Source organism: Sebastes fasciatus, chromosome 23 (genome assembly GCF_043250625.1).
Source record: "Sebastes fasciatus isolate fSebFas1 chromosome 23, fSebFas1.pri, whole genome shotgun sequence".
Taxonomy (NCBI): Eukaryota; Metazoa; Chordata; class Actinopteri; order Perciformes; family Sebastidae; genus Sebastes; species Sebastes fasciatus.
This window is the reverse complement of record NC_133817.1, coordinates 14,512,378-14,536,149: the sequence shown is the minus strand read 5'-3', so window position 1 is coordinate 14,536,149 and position 23,772 is coordinate 14,512,378. Positions and strand designations below refer to the sequence as shown.

General features: G+C 40.3%; 2 protein-coding genes across 2 annotated transcripts; one reads left to right on the top strand and one right to left on the bottom strand.

The window, feature by feature from the left end:
• Nucleotides 1–8,150: 8,150 nt before the first annotated feature.
• On the bottom strand, nucleotides 8,151–18,579 carry mettl25 (methyltransferase like 25). Its single transcript, XM_074625055.1, has 12 exons — nucleotides 18,290–18,579; nucleotides 17,231–17,413; nucleotides 16,950–17,056; nucleotides 16,273–16,821; nucleotides 15,805–15,952; nucleotides 13,744–13,838; nucleotides 13,427–13,456; nucleotides 12,848–12,921; nucleotides 11,630–11,723; nucleotides 11,224–11,298; nucleotides 10,743–10,814; nucleotides 8,151–8,488 (listed from the first exon to the last, which is right to left on the bottom strand). The coding sequence occupies exons 1-12, from the start codon at nucleotides 18,504–18,506 to the stop codon at nucleotides 8,387–8,389; spliced, it is 1,746 nt and encodes a 581-aa protein (XP_074481156.1). The 5' UTR covers nucleotides 18,507–18,579; the 3' UTR covers nucleotides 8,151–8,386.
• Nucleotides 18,580–20,000: 1,421 nt separating this feature from the next.
• Nucleotides 20,001–23,732, top strand: ccdc59 (coiled-coil domain containing 59). Its single transcript, XM_074625058.1, has 4 exons — nucleotides 20,001–20,259; nucleotides 21,419–21,791; nucleotides 23,110–23,218; nucleotides 23,350–23,732. The coding sequence occupies exons 1-4, from the start codon at nucleotides 20,115–20,117 to the stop codon at nucleotides 23,515–23,517; spliced, it is 795 nt and encodes a 264-aa protein (XP_074481159.1). The 5' UTR covers nucleotides 20,001–20,114; the 3' UTR covers nucleotides 23,518–23,732.
• The last annotated feature ends 40 nt before the right edge of the window (nucleotides 23,733–23,772 follow it).

The window sequence follows — 23,772 nt, the reverse complement described above, 5'->3', positions numbered from 1 at the left end:
GAGGCTGCGCATGCGCACTGGGCTCTGCACTTGGAGGAGAAAGGCGGGGAGGGATGGAGATAATGGTATAATGGTGTTTTTATGCATTATTCTATGGTGGAATATAGAATGAAGGAAGGCAAGCATGAAAAATGTATTTATTTTATGTTGATTTAACAGCAACAGACTGAAGACAATCACTGTCATTTATTACTTATTAAATGCCTATAACTTATTAAATGCACTATACTCACTCTTAACAGTCTCTTCTGCACTATATTCACTTTTTTAATAGTCCTGTATCACAGCTGTTACCCTGCACTATATTCAGTTTTAACAGTTTTTCTTCATCTCCTTGCATTTTTATATCTGGTATATTTTTTGCACTACTAACTTTTTTACTGCCTTTTTACTAACATGTTTTGCACTATGGAACTGTGATGCTGGAAACTTGAATTTCCCTTGGGATTAATAAAGTTACTATCTATCTATCTAAATAGTGTTGCCAAATTCAAATTCAAATAAGCTTTATTGGCATGAATGTTCAGGTTACATTATTGCCAAGGGGAAATGTTAATGTACATGTTAATGAATAATTACATTTCACAAGAAATAATCACAAAATAATCACAATCACAATATACCAAATACATTTTAAATATACATTCTTTTACATATAACATATAACTTTAACAACATTGACAAAATAACCACTTTGTATTAAGTTCCCGTTTTCAGTTGTATTTTTTTGCACTAGGGCTGTCCATCGATTAAAATATTTATTCGCGATTAATGACAAATTTTTTTATCTGTTCAAAATGTACCTTAAAGGGAAATTTATCAAGTATTTAATACTCTTATCAACATGGGAGTGGGCAAATATACCTGCTTTATGCCAATGTATGTATATATTTATTATTGTAAATAAATTAACAACACAAAACAAATGACAAATGTTGTCCAGGAACCCTCACAGGTACTGCGTTTAGCATAAAATCATAACATGGCAAACTGAAGCCCAACAGGCAACAACAGCTGTCAGTGTGTCAGTGTGCTGACTTGACTATGATTTGCCCCAAACTGCGTGTGATTATCATAAAGTGGGCATGTCTGTAAAGGGGAGACTCGTGGGTACCCATAGAACCCATTTTCATTCACATATCTTGAGGTCAGAGGTCAAGGGACCCCTTTGAAAATGGCCGTGCCAGTTTTTCCTCGCCAAAATTTAGAGCATTATTTAGACTCCTTCCTGACAAGCTAGTCTAACATAGTTGGTACCAATGGATTCCTTAGGTTTAGTTACATACGATGCCAGTATCTTCACTCTAGCTACAACTTTTCAATTGTATTAGTGCGTTAAATAAAGTTTACATTATAGTTAATGGAACGCCCGGTGCATTTCATACCGGCGCTCAGTATCAAACCTCTGTTTTGAATGCCCTGAGGAGACACAATTGACTTCTGCTGCTAATAAAATGAAGATTGGATGACTGTCTGGTTAACTAATAAACTGGAATATTTCCCACCCTCAATTGTAACACATTGAAAAACACTTTCTACAGAGCTGCCAAACAGCTGAGATGAGTGTCGTAGCCGTAGGCATCACATTATCTCATTCTAACCCCCCAAATTAACAATATTGATTCATTTGCTCTACGGAGAGAGGCTAAACCGGGAGAGTAGTTGTGATTGATGAACTGTTGTACCTCGCCCTATGGTGAGGGTCCACACGGGCGTCAGTTTGGAAACATACAGCCTGGTCCCGCTGACTACCAGCTGGACCGACGCCTGGCCCTCAGTCGGAGGCTCTGAGCGAAGAAATCCAGTGGAGATAGTGAAACAGATGGCTGGAGAGGGGATGTATAGAGCGCAAGGGCATCGCCCGGTGATGGGTGAGACGGTGACGGCCGGGGCAAGACTAGTCATTTGTAACAGCGGCACCCAGAGACCCTGACTCTGAAAAAGACTTGACCTTGACCTCTTGGAACCTGTTGGACTATTTGAAAAAGGCAGGCTGCTGTGTTTTTCTACCTGAGACGTATGTTGAGGTGAATCCATCAGTGTAAAGCGGTAACAAATGAATGTTTGGGTTAGAAGAAGACACGCGACAACCTAAACATACAGCCTTTCTTGTTGTTGGTTTTGTTAGATTATAGGAGACACCAACATTATCACAACTAACAAACCCTCAGGCAAACACAAAGCCTACAAGATGCACACTGCTGCGTCGCTTGCTGCTCTGCCCCCGTGGGGGACAAGGAGCGCTCTGTCTTCAGTCGGCACAAGTGATTAAGGGATTAGCTAAGGAAAAGAGGGAGAAATGTTCCTGTAGAGAGAATAAACAGGCCCGGGGCAAAACAAACACATTACAGGAGAAGAAGTGTTCCCTTCTGACTGATTACCTGATAGCAGCATAATGAATGTTTTGCTCACTCTTTAGGTGTAAACAGGCAGAGTGCTAAATAAAACATTTTGTTTTTTTGGTTTTCGATGACGAAGTCTAAAAGGTCAGTTGAGGGTAAATCATTAAGTGTATTTACATTCACTGATTCATGTGTTTTTCTTCATTGTCTTCCTATTTCCTTTAGACTAGAAACAGGGAGAAACCCTCTTATTCATTGGTGACTACACTGAGCAAGTATTATTTGTAGAAACATAACTTTATTTATATATCATGTAGAGACAAGCTGAAACCAGTTGAAGGTGCTGATGTGGGTCTTTCACACACTTTATTACACGGCTTTCTTGAATACTCGATTCTGATTGGCCAATCATGGTGTTCTACGGTCTATTATTTCTTTATAACAGACCGTTGCTCGGACTCTGGCGGACTGTTTTTGTGTCAAATTATTGATTTCTTAAGTAAGTAGCTGTGTAATATAAAAAAAACTTCAGGGCCGATGCGTCTTTCATGACCGGCTCGCTGTACATTATCCCTTACACATCATCTATGTCTGTTGACTATCATTTTTTTTTAATAGAATTTTTTAAAACTTGTGAAAAAACTAATAAATAAAATAATAATAATAATAAAATAATAAAATTAATGTTTTCAGTGGTTTACATAGACTTTCAATGGAAAAAAAGCACAAAAAAGAGTTTGGATAAAATCACTTTACATGTAAATAGGCCGTATTGCAGATTTATTTCTTATAGTTTTCTGTTGTATTTGTGTATATGAATATTTTTTACAACCTTGAACTGTTCTATAATAATATTTTGAATGTTTATAACTCAAGCTTGGTATATTTTTGTGCCCGTGTCTTTGTTCTTGTACTTCACGGTTCCTGACTGGCAGCTTCATAAACTGACATAAAAATAGACCTTTTCTTTGCTATTCTGTTGCTAGGGCAACAGCTTTGGTCCAAGTTTACTTCCTGTCATCTATACTGCATTAACAAACATTGCGACAGGAAATACAAAAGGGGCCCATTTAGGATGTTTATGTTGTCCAAGTTTGAAAAGGTCTATAGTTGAGTTTGCGCTGAAAAAATAATATGATTTACAACCTCTACTCGCCAACAACTTTTCATTAACAACTCTTAATATCATATCATTTAAAAAGTAATAAACAAGTGGTATCCATCTTCTCATCAAACACTCGACAAGAAAGCAAATTAGTGTACTGTATGTCCCAAAATGTTAGAGAAGGCGTGCAACTAATGCTCATTTATAAATCATGTAGATCCGTGCTGAAGGCCTCAACAAAGAATAGTTTGGTCACATGTCAAGTCAAATATGCAAACATTTGCTTTGTTGACGAGCATAACAAAATCTGGCTTGAATGAGAAAACCCACATGCTTTTAATTATAAGCACTGTCACTTCCTATAGTGGCATCAATCTTCTGTATAACTCTTGGCAAGAAAGTGAATAAACATATATCCCAAAATGTCAAACTATTCCATTATGTATTGAGCAAGGGTAATTATGCAGAATTGCCTAATGGCATGGCTATATGTAGCATGGCTATCCAATTTAAGAGAGAAAACTAACCACCAGGACAACCTTTAACAACAAACTGTATTTCCATCAACCCTGTTATTAAGACATTTCCTCTCCCCAAAAGCGAGTAACGGTAATTTCCCTGTGCTATTTACTCCGGAACCACTGCTTCTTCACCCCAGCAGATAAACATCACGCAGGAAACGGATAATCACAGCTGCCCTGCCCTGCCCCCTCACAGAAATAGCACAACCGTGGTATTAATATCAGCTCAGCGACCCAAAAATCAGGAGAAATCGCACACCAGATCAAATCCACCCTGAACATCCGCAAAAGGGTGTCACCTCAGGAAGATCAGAAATATAACTGTGTGGAATAAAAAAAAACAGGGATTGTTTGGGTTTGGCGCTGAATTAAGGCGGATAATGAGTGTTATTGTAAGTTTGCAGCTACTAATGATGGGCCGTAAAATGGCTTGAATCATGGTTAAAAAGGGTCGAGTGGATTCTATTGTTTCTGTGAAAATAAAACAAAAAGAGATGAAATAAAACGCCATAAAATGCTGCAGCTCGTATTACTCCTACGCTTTACCGTTATCATCACTGTGTGCAATAAATGTGATGTGTTTTGGAGCCTGTATAGAGGGGGACTAATAGGGGAGGGATGCTAAACCTGACTGGTCAAATTAGAGGCTTTATGTGCTTTCAGCAATACTGTAAAATAAATCCAATTCATACAACGCAAAGCATTTTATTACCTCAGGAACGCATTTAAACCCAATGACAGTAAATTATAGTACAAATAAGGAGTAGTTTACTCTACATGACAGGAAAAAAAAACTTTTAGAAATTCAGTTTCATTGCAGTTTAACATGATGTAAATACTACAGGGATTATATAACAGTCTCAATGGCCCTTAAATCACAGCTCACTGGAGATATTTACAAATTCAGGATTAACATTCTTCAAATAAGTTATTACATCAATTAGAATTAAACAAATAAGGCAAGTTTTAGTCATGTAAATCATAATAAGAGACGGGGAAGTGAAGCATTACAGATGTTTTGCAGAGCAGGTTGAAGCCGTAGAATTGGACTTTCTACACACACTAATCTTCTCCGAGTGTTTTCGATGACTTGGCAGATGTTTTAGATTGATCTAATTCAATATTTATCTGGATAACATTTCAAAAGAAAGGGCAAGATTAATGGAAAATATGAATCAGGGGGATAAGTATTGATATTGGATAATACGTGACAACTGGGTTCCACATTGAAAACAGCAGTTGACCGTTCTAAATCGAGTGTTTCCCCGAGGCCGACCGTGTTCGAGGCTCGGAGTCAAACATTTACACAGCTTGCCATGCCTGTTTACACGTCCGCAGATACATCTCTGACTGGTGTGAAATGCATTTTTGTAAATGTGGCTCCTCGGAGAGATAAATCTTGCAGCGACTTGAGGTGATAACAGCAGATTTTAATCTAAAACAAGCCGTGTGTGCCCGGCGCAAGGTCCAGCCAAATCCCCTCTTACTCACACAAGCAGGGCATCTGGCAGAGGAGTGTTCGTGACTGAAGGGGCAGGATGATGGCGGCCAGGGCTACTTCCTGGCACCCCTTCTCTCTGGTGGCTGCCTGCCCAGGCCTTCAAAATAAAAATAAAAAATTCCAGTTTGTGCTCGGGGACAGTTAAACATGATGCTTTTTAATTTGAATTTCACAAATTTTTTTCACAGTGATAAATACTACTTATGTAGCCATGATTGGATGATGTTTAAAAGCACACAAACCGCAAATATAGGTCCCTTCCTGTTCATGAAGTTTCAGATCAAGGAGCATAGCAGGAACATGAATCATATCCGAACACCGTGAGAAACGGTGATCACAGCAAAAGGCCGAAGTGTTTGACGCACTCCCCTCACTTCCCGTCCACTTCCTGTCATTCCTACCATGCAATGGAAAGTCGTCTGAGGTTCAATCGCCCTTCATGATTCCCCAAGTAGACTATTTCGGTCTCCACGCTTTCATCACGTCCTGTGAAGTGCAAAGTCAGGAAATTGTAGTTTTACCTCGATGGCTTTTGCGGATTTCTGTCCAGCAGGTGTTGTCATATTGATATTTCTTGTCTTCTATGCGGGCACTTGAAAGAGGACTACGCCACGGTGTGTTTATATATACATATATGTGCGCAAACATGCGTGCGAGCATCAAGGACGGGGACAGGTCATCAGGACGTGACTCACTCGGCCACAACAAAACCCAGCGACAATTCGCATCCCAAAAAACGAGCCCCGTTCACATCTTGAACTGCTTGCATTCGCATCAATCTGGTTTGGCCACTAGAGCAAGGCTGTCAGTGTGAAACATGGTGCCGGATCGGAACACGGTCCAGACGCAGCGGAGAGCCTTAAATATCTGTCTTTAACCGAGACAAAAATAAAACTCTGGGACTCGGTTTCACCACGGTAACGTTGACAGACTCTATGAATGGCCTACAGATGTGCAGGCTGCTGCTGCTGGTATGGTGACTAATAATAGAAGCAGAGGAAGATGTGATAGGAGGAAGAGCTTTGTGCAAGTGCTGCACTGTGGGGAAGGTGTCATATTCCCTTTGTTTCAGGCGAATTTCGTTCAAGAGAGTCTACTTAATTTTGAAATATGATTGTTCCTACAGAGATTTAATCAACACTGTTCACATGTGCAGCTGCCGTGATCATTACTGAACTCAGCGGTGGGTACTGAGAGACACACATGTGCACAATATGAAAGAGATAACCTTTTTTTTGTCAGACACAGCCTTGTTCTCCTTCATTGACACCACTCGTCACGTTCCAAATGTGTTCATTTGGATTGATTTTAAACCGGATGTGATTTAACTATACATGATCGCCTATAAAAGTGGATAGACTATTTATTTCATATTAATGAAATGTCAATGCTTAGGTTGGTTTGATCAACCTTGGAGTGGCACAATAACGTTTCTATCACGGAAACTAGCAGGAAAAAAACACAAGAGCACAACACTCAAGCAAAAATACAAGCAACAGTCTTGACTTGGCAAAAAGAACAGTAGATTACAGGAAACTGTCCGGGAAGACAGGCGATGGTATCCAAAAATACACTGATGTAAAGTCATAAGGTCACTAGAAATCAACTGGGAGAAAATATCACTGGAACGCTGAGGAAAACATTAAAGACAAACTGGCACAGACAAAGGGGAGCCAGGGTGAGTATACCAAAATAAAACAGGAAATGACAACTGAAATACCGGAAACAAAGAAAACATAATGTAACATAATGTAAACATAATGTTGACGTAACAGTTTCAACCATATCCTTTTGCGAACTATGTTTTGCAACCATGTATCATTACTTTTAGCTAATAATTTTAACCATTAATTCGTTATTTTAGCGAACTACTTCAACCATTTATCAATTAATTTCGTTATGTATTTGAATCATTTATTCGTCACTTTCAGCTATCTATCTATTTATTTCAACCATTTATCATTACTTTTAGCTAACTATTTCAACCGCTTATCCATTACGTTTATATACAATACAATAATTCATATTTTTTCAAATTAGTGGATCTTAAACTAAATTACCCATGGCTACCGCAGAAGTACCCCTGAATGAGCATTACTGACTGAGGCCATCCCCTTGTAGTGTGAAAGACAATTACAGAAGAGTAACTGAGGGAATTTCCAGTCAGTAATAATCCCCCTGAAGAATAATTTGATGTTTTTGGGCCCCTAAATGCTCCGTTTCCCTCCTTACTGCTTGTTTCTATCAGTTTTAGTGTAATTCCCACTACCATAATTCATGTGTGTACTCAATACTATAACATTTGTTATCAAACATGCAAGAAGAAAGTGATTTATTAAATGACCGAGCACAAAGCAAAACAGAAGTAAAAACGGGAGGTCAAGGGCACCTCTCTTTTCCCTCCTGCAGTACTTCCTCTGGTTTGGGAGCCTAGAAATGGGCTTTCCAGACCTGTCAGCAGAGGGGGGATCCAAAGCCTCCCTAAATCCCACAATGCCCCTGGCTCCCTGAACGGCCCTTAAAAAACAAGTGTTTTCTCCAGAGTCACGAAACATAAAGACAAAAGGCTGGAGATGGAGATGGAGATGGATACAATCCAATCAAACGGGACTGACAGTTTTTCCAGGTGTTTTTTGAGCATGTGTTTTCATGAGGGAAGCACACAGTCAAGGACTAAATGCTAAAAAATACTGGAGATTTATTTTTCATAAAAAAAACTAGCATATAAAATAAAACAAGATGTTGCAGAAAGTGATACAGAGACTGCATAAATAAATTACAAAATTCAGATTAAATCATAATCAAAACAAGCACGAGAGAATACATAACACAATCACTCATGCTGCTGATATAATCACGTATAATCATGACCGTCTCAAGCGGCGTATTATAATCATGTGCATATGTATTAAATTCATCAACGTGAGTCTTCGGAACTCTTCAGTCCGACGACAGCGTAACATCTCGGAGACAGCAGGGGATCAAAGAGTTGCACCAGCGCAGAGAACGGTAAATCCTCCTGCAACACACACACACCGAAAAACAATAAGAGACAATAGAAGTGAATAAAAAACACATGGACATAAAAAAAAAAATCTTGATTCTCCTCCCAGTTTGGCTTTGTGACCCCCTCTTTGGCATCCTCTGCCGTGTGATGTTCTCGCTATTAAAGATTTCTCTATTGAATCCCCGGAGAAGAAACATCTGTGCAAATATTGTGTCAGGTGGACTCCTGTTCATGTGTAAAACAAGTTTGTCTTCCTTGATGGCGCAGCTGTTAAGTTACAGCTCATTTTTTGGAGACATAAGCCACACTAGCAGCTGTACTTTCGCTGCATCCGTACAATGTCTGCAGAATGGGAAGAACAGGAAAAACCTCCCATTCATTCTTCGGAGTGTTCACGCATTATTCCATGCATGCCTTCTATCTCTCTCTCCTGTGTCTTTTCTTCTGTGTACATAAAGGGCTCGAAATGTCTGCGAGAGAGCCCTCAAGCACTTGACGATTTTGACTCAGCCTTAAACCCTCACAGACTTTTGTGGGAACACGACTCCAAGTCTGTGAGTCCATGGGCGTGGACACTGGGATTTGGCCCCTGAGAGACCCAGAAGTCAGTAGGATTCATCCTCTGGAGACCTTGAATGTCTGCACAAAATGTCATGCCAATTCATCCAATAGTTGTTGAGCTATTTCAGTCTGGACCAAAGTGGTGGACTAACATCCCATCACTAAAAAACAGCACACACAACACCATTTTCCGGTCCTTGAATTTGTTGTTAACACACACGATCACCCATGCATATTTCACTTTTTGACCTTTTTAAGCAGACATCACGTCACAGTGTATACATTGTTTAATAAGTGCATCATTGTTTGACTATCAACACCGGAGCAAGAGCCTGAAGACTCTGTGGAAAACATACAGAACTCTATAGTATGTTTCGGGATAATAATCACAGCTCTTGCTCAGAATTGAACCTGATCTGTGTGTGTGTGTTTATATATATCCGTCTTGAACATGCTTCAGCACACTTATCATCACATGGATCATATTCACATCCATCCATCACCTCCTCCTTTTTCCTCCTCCTCCTCCAGGGAGATCTCTCAAAAGCTGACCAGCTCTCTTTGACGTTATATAGTTTGATTACACGACCCCCTATTTAAAAGGAAGTCCATCTGACACACAGCCGCAGCATGTAATCACAACTTCAAAGCTATCGGCTTGTACACATCTCATCACGATGACCCGGGCTAAAGATTAGCGTGTTGTGTTTGGCTGCAGAAGCACGAGACGTTCAAATTGCAGGCTGGCTTTAATTTAGCCGACACCTATATTATTGAATTAAAAAAAAAAAAACGTTTCTAGATCTCAGCTGAGATTTCTGCATCTTTGCTTTCATCATCTGGGAAGCAGAATTCAAATCCCAATCAACGAGCTGTACGTGCAAATTACGAAGATGAGTCCGGCTGAAAGGGAGCATGAGCGTGTCCGCACTTGTTTCAATGTTAGTACCGTTTTTGTTTTTTATTTTAATGGTTAAGCTATTTATTTATTTATTTTTACTAAAATGAACTATTTGACAAGAAAGTAAATCCAAACCAATCTTGATTGTCAATTAATCATTTAAGTCAGCTTCTGAAATGTCAATATTTCCTGGTTTTCTTAGTCTCCTGTGATAGAAAAGAGTATCTTTAGGGTTTTTAAGTATTGGTAAAAAAAAAAAAAAAAAGACATTTTATAAGCCAAAAGATGTATCTATTATTCAATAAATATTATAAAATAATTATTATAAGAATAATCAGTAGTTGCAGCCCTAAATTACACATTGCCTAAAATTCCTCCCCCCCTCTCACATAATGAACAAAGATAAAAAAAAAATAAAAACAGGTCTTGTATTCTTATTTTACTAAAGTTGTGTACGAGGAAAATTAAATCTGACAAATTAAACGTGTCATGTTGATGCTATTATTCTAATTTACTTTAGTTTATTGGTTTATTTTGTCATTGTCTATTTGCTTTTATTTATCTTTTAGTATTGGCCAATCCTCACTTATTTTGTTTTATTTTATTTATTATGCTCTTTGTTTGTCTGCTTCCCAGCAAGTTATCCTCCTCTTCCTCTTCTTGGCTTTGTTCCTATTCAGTTAATCAGATTTTTCAGGTCTTATACTATTCCAGGTCCATCATGTGAGCAGAGCCACACCTCCAAAAAATTTATTCAAATTATTTTTTGACAATGAATGATTGATGAGACTGAAATGAGTTTACCTGTTCTTTCAGGTAGCAGAGGCGATCGAGGAGAATCAGACCTTCGATGCAGGGAGCCAGGGTCACCTTCAACTACACAAAGATGATATGACATGTTTAAATATGTTTATTTCCATTTCATATCAGCGTTTTCCACAGGGATCTTTTTATTCCATCTGGTACAAAATTGCTTGTAAGTTTCGGCTACTCCCTAATACAAAAACCCACCATGACTAGTGTCTTCCCAGTAGCTGATGGGCGATCCCCAAAAAACATTTTACTGCTTTATGTCATGAAAGAAAATTGGTATGTTGGTTGACACCACAATTAGTGGTCTCAGCTGCAACCATTCTTCCCATTCTGTACAACCAGTCCCCACAAGAGACTACAATGATCTCACTTAATGGTCTGCAAATTATTGACATTATACATCTCATTTTACAAGAATGATAATGTTTTTCGTGCTTACCAGCTCCTCCATTGAAACGAATGGAGGACTTACCATATTAAAGGCGTGCATCTCGTCCATTCGCGGTGTGTACGTGTCGTGGTAATCCTGGATGTCGCTGTCAGAGAGCTGATGAGAAAGAGATGCATGAGAGTGAGGGCATATAAAAAGAGGGGATAAAAGTGAGAGATGGAAGGAGGAGAGGAGTTGAACTAGGAGAAGCAAAAGTGTTTTTTGGAGTTGAGAGTGACGCAGCACAGACAGGAATATGTCATCCTTATTCCCAAGGCAACCAGATGACCTCAACATCCTGGTTCCTAGTTCACTAACCTGACATGAATTGGAATATTTTCTAAATAAAACACCAACGAGGAAAAACATTTTCCCTCTAATTCTGCCAAAACGATGACCGCAGTTTGTTTCTGGAAGGTCTTGTTTGTAAGACGACTGTAATATTGACCTTTGATTCATCCAGTTCCAGTCGGCGTAGAGCTCGACGAACGTAGTCCACGAAGGATTTGGCCTTGGAGTAGACGTTCCCAACTCGCTTCTCACTGCAGAGCAAACACACGTACATTTCTCAGTCCCCTGAACGTCTCATTTGTTCCCAGTGAAATAAACATTCACTCCTTTACTCTCATGTCGTGTCTCCTGTTTTGTTTTTTGTAATCACACCTTAGCAACCCCAATCAACCTGTTTAAACACTTCTAAAAAGGACTAAACTGTGATGGATAGGTGCTGCTTAGAGAAAAGTAATGGATGTTCGATCCTGATCTGATGGCGGTCATTAAACTGAAGGTCACAGAGCAAGGAGGGGGACCACGTCAATGCTCTGTGTCTTTTAAGGCATTTGATAATTGAAATCTAGAGTCTCAGTTAATTTAGTTAGAGGAGTGAAATGACCGTAAAATCTACTAAAAGATCTGGACCCAAATGCCAGAAAATTATCATAGTATTTAGGAATGCAAAATAACAACAGCAAATGACCGCAGAGCTTCACATTTTATGGGTGTAAACCAGCGGGTTTTGACTTCAGAGAGCCAACAGTTACTCATGTTTGGAAAGTAAAGCGTAACAAAGTGAACCAAGGCCAAACTGCAGCCTATTTGGCCTTTCTTCAGGTTATTCTCAAGGTACTATATGAACAGAAAAAAGATCCATAAAAGGTGCAACTAACTGTTTTTGTTTCCATTATCGCATAATGTGTTGTTTATTTTTCTTATTAACTGTTTGGTCTATAAAATATCAAGAACGGAGCCGTTGAATGCAGAAAAGTATAATGCATTGCAGTCCAGCGTAGCTGCCATTCAAAGCCCTCAGTGTCCATAAAAAACTGAAACTGAAAGCTGAAACTTGTGCATTTTTTGTTTGAAATTACTTCAGTAATTGTTCTTGATCAAAACGTTCTGATCGACTAATCTTTCGACAACTTTGATGCAAGAATTTGGTCTGCTACTTTTGCTCGTTTGTAACCTAAATAAACCAGAAACAAAAACGTTTCTTTTCTGGTTCAGAGAAAAGAAAAGACAATTTTATATCCTTTAAACTGCTACTGAAATACGGAGCTGCGTGGTGGACACTAGTGTGAAACAATACCCAGAAAATATTTAAAGGCAATACACTTGCTGTAATTTCTCATATTAAAGTGATGCCAGATGTAAAACCGCTGGATGTTACCTTTTAAAGCTGCTGTAGTGATCCCTCAGAATAACATGAAGGACCGCTCGGTAAAACAGAGACTCCATCTGAATCTGCAGAGAAAGGTCAAACACAACTAGATTCAACATGATGCAGTTTACTGTATTTTTCCATTTAAAAAGTTTGTTTATTCCCTCGTGATTCACTCAGTTGATGAATATTTCTGACACTTTCCAACCCTGATGCAACACTAGCGAGCAATCAAGCCTGTTTCTGGATTCAGACCCCGGTTCCAACAAGTAATCAATCTTACCGTGATTGCATTAATATTTATAAACACACCGTATTAATGGATGGTGGTATCGCGTGTCGGGCTTTGGCCCCGGAGCTCCACGTTTCAAATAAATACACTGTAGTCGATCACGGACTTAAAACAACAGCAGAATTAACGGTCTGATTGTTTGAAGATCTACAATGAAGATAACGATAATGAGTGATTGTGAACACCCGTTATGTGATGTTTGAAATAATTTGATGTATTTGTTTTGATGGGTGTGAAGTAATAACAAGTAAAGGAATTTATATATTGATTACAATTAGTATGCATGCCTTACTTACCCCTTGGCCGAGTGAAACTCTCTCGAGCGCCTGTTTTTTAGAAAAATGGTAAAGCGTTAAAGGAGACATATCATGCAAATTTTCAGGTTCATATTTGTATTTGGGGCTTCTACTACAACATGTTTACATGCTTTAATGTTCAAAAAACACATTATTTTTTCTCATACCGTCTGTCTGAATATACCTGTATTCACCCTCTGTCTGAAACGCTCCGTTTTAGTCCCTTTAAGTCAAGTCTGCACCTGATTGGTCAGCATTTTTCCGGTTTATGTAGGAAAGATGCTGCTGTGCACATTTTTTTTTTTGTCCAAACTCACCAAACACGCCGACATCCTGGCGTTTCTGCCGCAGAACCAGGAACCGCCTCGGAGGTGCTGACTCAGAGGGAAACCGCACACGCCGCCTGAACACTCTGCGAGGGAACACAACAGAGATAAATAGGGATTTGGTTGATTAACGGGGGGGGGCTTTTCAAACAACTGCAATCAGTGGGGTATGAATTTTAAATATTTGGCAAGGGAAAAAACTTCAAGAGAGCGTGAGTCAGGAAGCATTTTAATTTTGATTTTATAAACACAGATAATTCCACCCTCTTGTTTTCAGTGTGACCGTCTGCGATTCTATGAATAGAAGAATTATCGCCCCGAAATATTTGGCTTTAAAAAGTCTGAATTGTTGACCTCTTGATTGCCGCTGTGAGACGAGCAATAAGCACCACACGTTTCCAACCATAGCAGAGCTTAACACACACACACACACACACACAGCTTCCTAGTGGGAGGGCACTGAGTGTGTCTACTTGACAGCCTGCCATCCTTTTCATATCTTCTCTAAAAGGGTCAGAGACTGAGGCCAAGGTGCAGTGAATCCAGAGGGATACAGTCAAAAGAAGCGGTAATAACGTGCAGCTAAGGCCGACCAAACTGCTCTGGATGCACTCACATCTTAGCACTCAGGTTAGCTTCCCCTTCTGCACCGGCACAGGCCCTCGGAGGCAATCGAAGTGGACAAGCCTTCCCTCCTCCTGAAGGGTCGATTACAGTACTTACACACAGAGCTGTTTATAGTAGCGAGCCTCATGTCGGCCACAGAGTTCACATCTCAAGTGGCCACGTACGTGCGCTACCCATTCAGAAAGACAAATATTTTCTGATGTCGTCGTGTGCGATCGTACGCTTGCGAATGTTTTGTAGAAGAGACACGCTGGCTCCAGAGCTCATAAACGCCTGAATGTGCTCATCATCTCGTTGTGAGTAAACAGCGTGCGATTGGAAAAAGCCTGATTCCACGTACGGCACTAAAACGCGGATGATGCGTTTAAGGAAATAAATGCTTCATTCCCAAATGAGCGGATCACATAAATGTAGCCTTCTTATAATGAAGCTTTTTCAGCTCTTTAGCTCTTTCTTAAGGGTGAGGTAGGCCACCACAGGAGCTGGCCGGCATCCCAGACTGCACTGGGGGAGAAGAGAAAGTGTGTGTGCGTATATGTGTGTGTGTGCCTTTTGTTCACTTCTTTAACAGATCGAGCCGGAGTTTTGAGAAACAAAGCGTGGAAAAGAGAGTGTTTTCAATCAGCTGTCGTGATATCATTTTCCGCTTCGCTCTTGGCTGAAGCCGCGACGGGCCCCGATGACGCGAGGGTTCGAAGGTCACGCCGTTAACAAGAGATGACGCGATGCCGTATCGACTGTAGCGAGGGGCTCTTTCTTATAGATGCTCGTAGGGCTACAGTCGCAGCATGAGGACACATGTAGACTATTTCATACCTCGTAAACTGAGCGTGAAACGAGGATGATATCAGTCTGTTATCCTGCGTTTTGAGGAGGATATCCAATCTCTAAGCTGACTATAGAACAGCAAAGTCCAACTAAACCGAGAGTACACAAAATGCTCGTTACAGAATCAATCGCAAAGGTCAAAACGATTCAGCCTTAAACATCCATCCTTAATCCATAAATCCACTCCTAATGGCTCCAACAGCGAGTTACAGTACGGAGCTCAACTCAACCTCCAGAACTTGGCCTGAGTCTCCAGGACTCTCCGTGGAACATCTGACTTGTTTACTATAAAATATGACCGAAAGTGTTTATGTGGCTTCGCGTGGGAAAGATAATATTTCATTTCAGATTAGATCAGAGTGATAAAGTGAACGCTGCAGGTGTCTTGAGTGAAAAAGAAAGAGAGAGAGAGAGAAAGACTGAGAGCTCTGTGTTCAACGGGAACCATATGGTGTGAAAGACACAGAGACAGACACACAAACACACTAATCTGTCCCAGTCTGTGATCTGTATCTGTGTGTGTGTGTGTGTGTGTGTGTGTGTGTGTGTGTGTGTGTGTGTGTGTGTGTGTGTGTGTGTGTGTCTGTGTGTGGTTACCCTGTCCGGCAGGGTCAAACTCCTCAGACAGCAGGTGATAGCAGCAGCCCACGCTGCAGACTGCGGCCAGCTCGGGTTTCGCCGCAAACATCCTCAGGGTGCTGGGAGCCAAGTCGCCACACGTGTGCAGGCCGACCATGACCGCGTCCTGGAATTTGGAGAAAGCACGCAAAGAAAGGCGAGAACAGAAGAAGAGGAGGAGGAGGAAGAGGAGGGGGTTGGAGATCGATGGTTAAATTTATTGATGATGACGCCGCTGCAGATTTGGCACCGCGATAGCATCCCACAGTTCGCTTCCAGTAATACAAACTCCAGCTGCTTGTGGCAGACTTGAAACTTCAGGAGCTCGCTGTGGGAATCTTTGCTACTATGCTGTGCGGCTGGCCTCCTATCTGCACCCCCGCCGCTGCCGCTGCCCAAACACATCAGCAAATCTATTTCCAACATTTATATTTTTTACTTGCTCACCTCCAGCTCGTTGATGAGCTCTCGCAGCTCCGTTTCCGCGGTGACGTAAGAGGTGAGGGGTGAAAACACGACGCCGGCGCTGGCGGTTCTGCTCTGAGCTTTCCTCTCCAGGTTCTCCCTCTTCCTCCTCTCCCTCTCCTCAGCAGTAAGTTGGCTGGGGGGAACTCTGGGGGATGTAGGCTGCATCACATCCACTGATAGGGTGCTAAGGTAGAGCTCCTCTGTTTCTGGGTTTGGGTTGACATCCGATAAGCCGATTAACTCCTTCTCCTCCTCTTCCTCCTGTGGCACAATTCCTTCCCCATCACCATTTAAAACGTCTCCATCTATTCCAGGCTTTGCTTCTGCTAACTCATCCTGAGGCGTATGTTTGGCCCCTCGCTGTGCCTTGTGTTTCTGGTACGCCCTGGAGAACTTCTTCAGCTTCCTGTTCCTCTCCTGGGCTCCGTGGGTGTTGGTGCTGGACGAGTCGATGCCGTAGACCCGGAGGCCGTACTGCAGAGACAGGAAGGAGCTCAGGTAGCCTTTACCTGAGCCTACGTCTATCACCTGAGTGGGAGAGAAAAGATGGAAGGAAAAAATCAAATCCACTGAGATTAAACCTCCTTCTATTTTTGTTTTTTATCAAATCTCTCTTAAGCAGAGACTTTAATGTATTCATTGCAGGTTTACTCGACCTGTTTGACTCCACAGCGCTGGGCCAGACAGGCCACCACCTCAGACATGGACTGGACCTCGTGAGATTTCTTAGAGTTCATGAACTCATCTGTCTCCAGCTCAACACCTGCGGTCAAGAGAGGAGAAAAAGATTTTTAAAAGCATGTCATATTTGCCTACAATGTACCTTTTACAAATCAATTCCATGACAGCTGGACACCCCTGGACAAGCCTTGACTGGTTTCCTACTCTCAGCATGAAACAATGTGCTCAGACGGTCCATCTATTCTTCTTCCCCTACCTATCGCTGCTGGTGGAGCGCCAGACTCGGCCCTGTTCTCTCTGAGGGCCTGCAGTAGCTCATCCCTGCTCATGCAGACTCCAAGGCCAGGCAGAGAGTGGGTCTTGGCAGCCTGCAGCAGTTCACGGGTATCAACCAGCCGGTTTGTTTCATTGCAAAACCCGAATGTGGTCCTGGATTGCTCTGTGTAGGGAGACAGATAGAAATAACGGTAAAGTTAGACCTGCTCCACAGACAGACTCAGGACAAAGGAGGACAGTCTGCAGGACAGATAATTAATGCACACAGTGCACATTCATAGACTAAGCTACTGGAGTTACCCTGCACTATATTCATTTTTAACAGTCTCTTCTGCATCACAGCTGTTACCCTGCACTATATTCAGTTTTAACAGTTTTCTTCATCTCCTTGTATTTTTATATCTGGTATATTTTTTTGTACTTTGCACTACTAACTTTTTTACTACCTTTTAACTAACATGTTTTTACACTATGGAACTGTGATGCTGGAAACTTGAATTTCCCTCGGGATCAATAAAGTTACTATCTATCTATCTATGTAGATATGAAGGGCTCATTCTAAGTTAAAGAAAACACAACAATTCTTAGTTTCAGGTGATTATACACTTAAAACATAGTAATTAATATCATATTCCATTTCTGCTATTAAATCCCCTGAAATGTTACACACTGGCCCTTTAAATAATTAATTAATTAATTAACTAAAACAACTTTTGGGTTGCCAGGTTTTGAAAAAGATACTTTATACTTTCCATTTGGTAATAATGCAGTAATACATGTTGGTAATACATTAATTCAATTCAATTCAAACAACTTTATTAATCCCTCTAGGGGCAATTGGTTTGGAGCAGCTTGTACATAAAAACATAGATAAAACATAGTGACACAACAACAACAACAACAACAACAACAACAACAATATATATAAGCTAAAAAATATATATATATTAATAAATACTTTTAATTGTTGTCCACATTCTCTGCAGCCCACACAGGTTGTTTTTACACAACCTGGCAACCCAGAAGCTGCTCTATTTACCTGCTGCGTTGCGTTCAGGCTCCCTCTGCTGGTCTCTGCAGCAGCTCACTGTTGACAGGACCTCCAGAGGAGTCACGGCCATGAACCGGCTCCACGCGTCGTGGGTGTAAAACTCCACCGTGTGAGCGTTAGCGACGCTCAGAGTCACAGACAGAAAGCGCTTCACTTCATCTATCCGCCGTTGTATTTCCGTGAGGCTGCATGAGGAGGATAACATCTTAAAAAGCTCCTTAAAGAGGACGTGAGGAGTGAAGCATGGAAAAGAAGTCGTCCACTTCTGACGTACGCCTAGGCATAAGCAGTAGAACACATTGTTCGATGATTTTTTAAACATATATGATGTATTTTTATATTAAATATACGTTTGCATACATAAAAGGGGAGGAATTTAGGATGTATTAAAATTTGTGGCACTTTAGACAAGTCTGGTGGCTCGTTTTGACTATTAATGTAACTAATAACCTTACTTGGTACGTTATAAACAACATATTGAAAAATAATGTGTAAATGATTCATTTAAGCTCTTGGTCCAGTTTATTGAGAACCCTGTTGGTGTGTGCAGTTGTCCACCATGGCAATGAATTTAGAAAATGTCCTCGTGTTAAAGGGAATTACCTCAGAAATAAAAAATAAAGTTGGATTCTCTGTAATCGATTATTCGTGCCTGCCTTGTACGTGTCATCACTAGTGATGGGAATTCCGGCTCTTTTTAGTGAGCCAGATCATTTGGCTCAGCTCACCAAAGAAGAGCCGGCTCTTTCGGCTCCCAAACGGCTCTTCGTTTTACCACTTCTGCTTTTTATAATTCAGCCAAATTTAGCTTTAGCTGTTTTGACCTATGATTAGTATGTATGCACATATATCACTTAAATTATTCAATATAATTATACTAAACCTTATAATTTACAGAATACCGTAATTTTACATGCTGCTTCGTTTCAGACTGTCACTCATCTTGTCTGCTATTCGCGCACCACACTCCTCTCTCTCTTTCTCTCCTCCTCTTCCTCCTGCTCTGTACCTGTAGACCGTCAGTGCGCCGTGCAACCCCGCCCCTCCCTGCTTGATGGTATGATCCTTGGCTGTTCATCACCTGATTGGTCGCACGGACGTCATTAACACAATTCAGTCATTCAGACATTCAGTCACAGTCATGGTACGTGTCCACAGGGGCGTTTTTTATCGTGATTGGACGCGTCGCTTCCCAACATTGGACGCTTGGTGGGCTGTCACTAGATACAGGCTCTCCCCACCTGATTGGACAAACGCTTTCCCGCCGTTGGCTGCTGCTCCCAGCTTTCAAACCGAAACCAGTATGGAGGCTCGTTTGGAAACTTTCTTCTCTTATTTCACTAAAATAGTTCACCGAAATGTGTTTCTGAAAACATTTGAGGCGAGAAATAAGCCATGCAGTTGCTGAATCTGTCTTTATTTTAGATCAACAACGTTTATTTTAAAAGATTCTCAGGAGTTTCGAGAGGCAGCGAGTCGCGTCGGACGCCCTGTGATTTGCATAAAGTAGATGAGCCCTCAACTTTATGCAAATGAGGAGCGGGGCGTTGTGACGCTCCGTTTCTCGAATTGCGACGCCACGCTACCAGAATGCATTGCGCGGCTGCTTACATAGACAATGAATGGGAAGCGTGGAAAGCACTGAGCCTGTGGACACGTACCATTATCGTTCACTTAAAAGAGCCGGCTCTTTGAACCGACTCGTTCGTGACCTACACATCTCTAGTCATCAAAGCGCGCCTGTTCGGAAATGACATGCAGCCTGAATCCCACATGTAAACATTTCACTTCTCCTGGCGAAATTTAACTAAAAATGGCACCGACAGATCAAAAAATGAAGAATAAGTTCACCGCGAAAGATGGCAACTGGAAGAAACCACACAATAACTCACAAGGTGTCCAGAAGAAGAGGAAATGGGTCCCTGAACACAAAGTATACGAAGGCAGCGTTAAAGAAGGTAGGTGTTTATAAACATGATGCCAGACTGCACTGAGAAATCTCTCAATTTAAACTAGTATGTCTCTGTGACACACTTTTATCCTAGCTAAAATGTTTTTAAAGCTATTCTGCAAAAGGTCTGGGTCTTGTAATAAATTCGGCATATAAAAGTCAACCCTCTATTTAAATACAAAATTCAACTTGATATGTCATGCTGTCATCCTGTCTTCTGTCTCCAGGTCAAGGGTTTGCTTTTAAGAGGAAGCACAATAGCTACTCTGTTAAAGTAGTAAATAACAGTAGTTATATTAATTGGTGGGAGTTTGGTTAATTCATCCAGCTGCATTTACAATGGTGCACAGCCTAACCTTACACATCTGTATAATTTTCTTTCTTGATTAACATGATACCAGACTTAACTGAGAAATCTCTCAATTTAAACTAGTATGTCTATGTGACACACTTTGATCCTAGCTAAAATGTGTTTAAAGCTATTCTACAAAATGTCTGGATCTTATTATTGTTATTATTTACTTATTTATTTATTTATCTCACTTATTATTGTAAGTGTTGGTATTATTATTGTTATTGATATTATTGTCATGACCTCATCATCTTTATTATTATTCATATTATGAATATATATGGGTATGTGTATATACTGTATTATATATATATTTTACTCATTTATTTTCTTTTTGTTTTGTTTTTGTTCCCCCTATTCTCTACACATAAAAGGAAGGATGTCTGTATGTGTGTGCGTAGATATGTGTGCATGTGTACAGTATATGTGTTTAAGAGTAGATATATGTCATCTAGCCTCATTCAATGCCAAACACACACCCATTATCTACATCACACTTACACAAACACACACACATTCTTCAACCTACCTTTATCCCCTTGTGTTGCTTTTTTTTTTTTGTACTTTATTTGTCTTTCTCTATATAATTTATTTTTGTCTTTTTATATATGTCCCTGCACATGTCTTCAATTGTTTTGTAATCACTTTATAACACAATAAAATAAAATAAAAAAATTAATTTCATTCTAAAAAAAAAAAAAAAATGTCTGGGTCTTGTAATGAATTCGGCATATAAAAGTCCACCAGTCAACCCCTCTATTTAAATACAATTTCAACTTGATATGTCATGGCATGCCTGTCTTTCTGTCTCCAGGTCAAGGGTTTGCTTTTAAGAGGAAGCAAAAAGTCCAACATGAGTACAACAAGCTGCTGCGGAAGGAGAGGAAGAAGAAGAACAATCCTGAGTCCAAAGCGCTGTACAAGGAGGAGTACCCAGAACACCTCAGGCATCTGTACGTGGCCGAGGCACAGAAACTGAGGGACGAGGCCTGGACCAATAGATTGAACAGGAGTATGCTGAGAATGAAAGGGCAGGAAGAGAAGAGAGGTGATGATGATGCTGCTGCTACTGAAGCTGCTGCTGAAGCTGCTGATCCAGATCCAGATCCAGAAGTTCCTGGTGGATCTGAGCCGACAGATTCTGGCACTGGGAATCCTGAACCAACAGCAGCCGCAGAACAAGACAGGTGAGAAGAAACTTGCAGCTCTAAAACATAATTAAAGCCTGAATTTGTGAGATTTTGAACGACTTTATGTGATCTTAGTGGTTGTATAAAGAAATAGAGAAGTTAAATTACTACCTAAAACTATGATAAAGGTGATAAAGTTCCTATATTACCCTAAGTATTGCCTTTTGAAATTTAAATATGAAATTTTAAAGGGGAACTGCACTGATTGTACACATCAAAGTCTGTTTGCAGGTATCGGGGAGTACTACTGCATGTGTGGAAAAAAGTTGTATGAATCCTTTTCGTGGCTCCAGAGGGAGCCTGGTAAATCTGATAAGTTGTCTCAAGTGATGTCACTTGTCACAAGTTTGAAAATGAAAAAAAATCTGGGGTTATAGAGTTAGAAAGCGTAACAGACGTCTGTAGCCCGCTCCTCATCTCTCCTTGAGGCTAGCTGACATTACTCGAGACTTCATTAGCTAATACTAGCACAACACACCCGAATCAAAGAACATATTGCCAAGAAGTGAAAGTCAATTGTTCGTTCCATTGCTACATCAGCGCCCAGCAGCAGAGCTACGCTTCCGCCAGTGGATGCCAGTAAAATGTCAGCCTAAAAAGTGCTGTACGAAATTAAAATCAAATTATTTCTATTCTTTTGTCATATTCTACTGAAATGGCTAGTGTTGCACAATAAAATATTGTAAATATAATCAGCATTTTCAGTCCAAAATGGCGACTACTATAAAAAAAACACCAGAGTTTCGTCTCTTTGCTTCTCTACTCTTTCCCCGACTCTCCGACTGAATTGTCGTGGCAGAGTAGCATTGTGGGTAATGTAAGCGCCAGGTTTTGACAAGGCGGAAGAATGCATGGAAGAAAAAAGGTAATATCTGGTTCTGCTGCGTCGATTTAGATATATATATTTTTTTTCTGTCCATCATGAGTCTGATGTCCATCATGAAAATGTAATACGAGGGTAATGCTAAATCAGTGGAGTACTCTTTTAAGTGGCTGGTGCAACATCTGATTAATTCATTTTTATCAAATTATTGCTATATATATATGTATAATTTTGATGTGTTAGATGCTCATAATTATTTTTTAATCTTGACACAATGCATTTTTATATCATCTCCTGAGTCTTTAATGTCTCATAAGAGCACTGTTTGCAATCTACAGACAGAAATCTGGCAATTTAAGTGCAAAAAAATAGCCCAAATTGGAGTGTAGTTTCATTATTTGTTTATTCTTCTACTGGTCATGTTCAAGCAGATTGGGAAACACAGAGTAATACTGCCTTTTATAATATTCAGTGTATTCCATTATATTCCAGTCTTCCAGTGAGTAACCGCATGAAGAAAAAAATGCTGAAGAAGACGTCCTATCAGAAGACAAAAGAGGAATTTGAGACAGTCACAGAAAAACGGAAAAAGAAGAAAGAGGTGAAGTGTTTCTCTTTATTGTTTGTTGTTAAATATCACTCGTGAAAATAATGACCAAAATACGTCCACAGATTTGCAGTCTTAACTTTCTACTGACAGGTTGTCTTGTTCTTTTTTTTGTGTAATCCCAGGAGTTCCTGAAGGACCGCCAGCAGAGAGAAGAAGCCATCCAGAAGTACAAACAGAAAAAGCTGGAGACGTTTCAGATGCTGAGCAAAAAGACCAAGAAAGGACAGCCCAACCTGAACCTCCAAATGGACTATTTGCTTCAAAAGATCACCCAAGGAACTGGGAAATGACTCATATGACTCTTGTATTAATGATTACCTGAGGACAATCAGGATTGTGATTTTTCACACAAAGAAAATACCGTTCATTTTCAGTATTTTGCAGACTGAAAAAAATTCTCTGGTTCATTTTAATCTCAAACCACAAGATGGCATTGTAAGACATGAAGAGATGAAAACATGCTCATGTAATTTTATAACAAATAAATGTTTAAGCTTCCTATAAAGGTCTGTTAATTTGGCCAACACATCCCAGTTGTAGCTAAT

Excerpts from the sequence above, each read along its gene's own strand:
- mettl25 (XM_074625055.1), bottom strand. The coding sequence starts at position 18,506 with ATGTTATCCTCCTCATGCAGCCTCACGGAAATACAACGGCGGATAGAT. Across the intron at positions 13,457-13,743 it reads CCAGGATGTCGGCGTGTTTG|GCGCTCGAGAGAGTTTCACT; the intron begins GTGAGTTTGGAC and ends TCTAAAAAACAG. Across the intron at positions 8,489-10,742 it reads TCTGCTACCTGAAAGAACAG|GAGGATTTACCGTTCTCTGC; the intron begins GTAAACTCATTT and ends TGTGTGTTGCAG.
- ccdc59 (XM_074625058.1), top strand. The coding sequence starts at position 20,115 with ATGGCACCGACAGATCAAAAAATGAAGAATAAGTTCACCGCGAAAGAT. Across the intron at positions 20,260-21,418 it reads CGAAGGCAGCGTTAAAGAAG|GTCAAGGGTTTGCTTTTAAG; the intron begins GTAGGTGTTTAT and ends TTCTGTCTCCAG. Across the intron at positions 21,792-23,109 it reads GCAGCCGCAGAACAAGACAG|TCTTCCAGTGAGTAACCGCA; the intron begins GTGAGAAGAAAC and ends ATTATATTCCAG.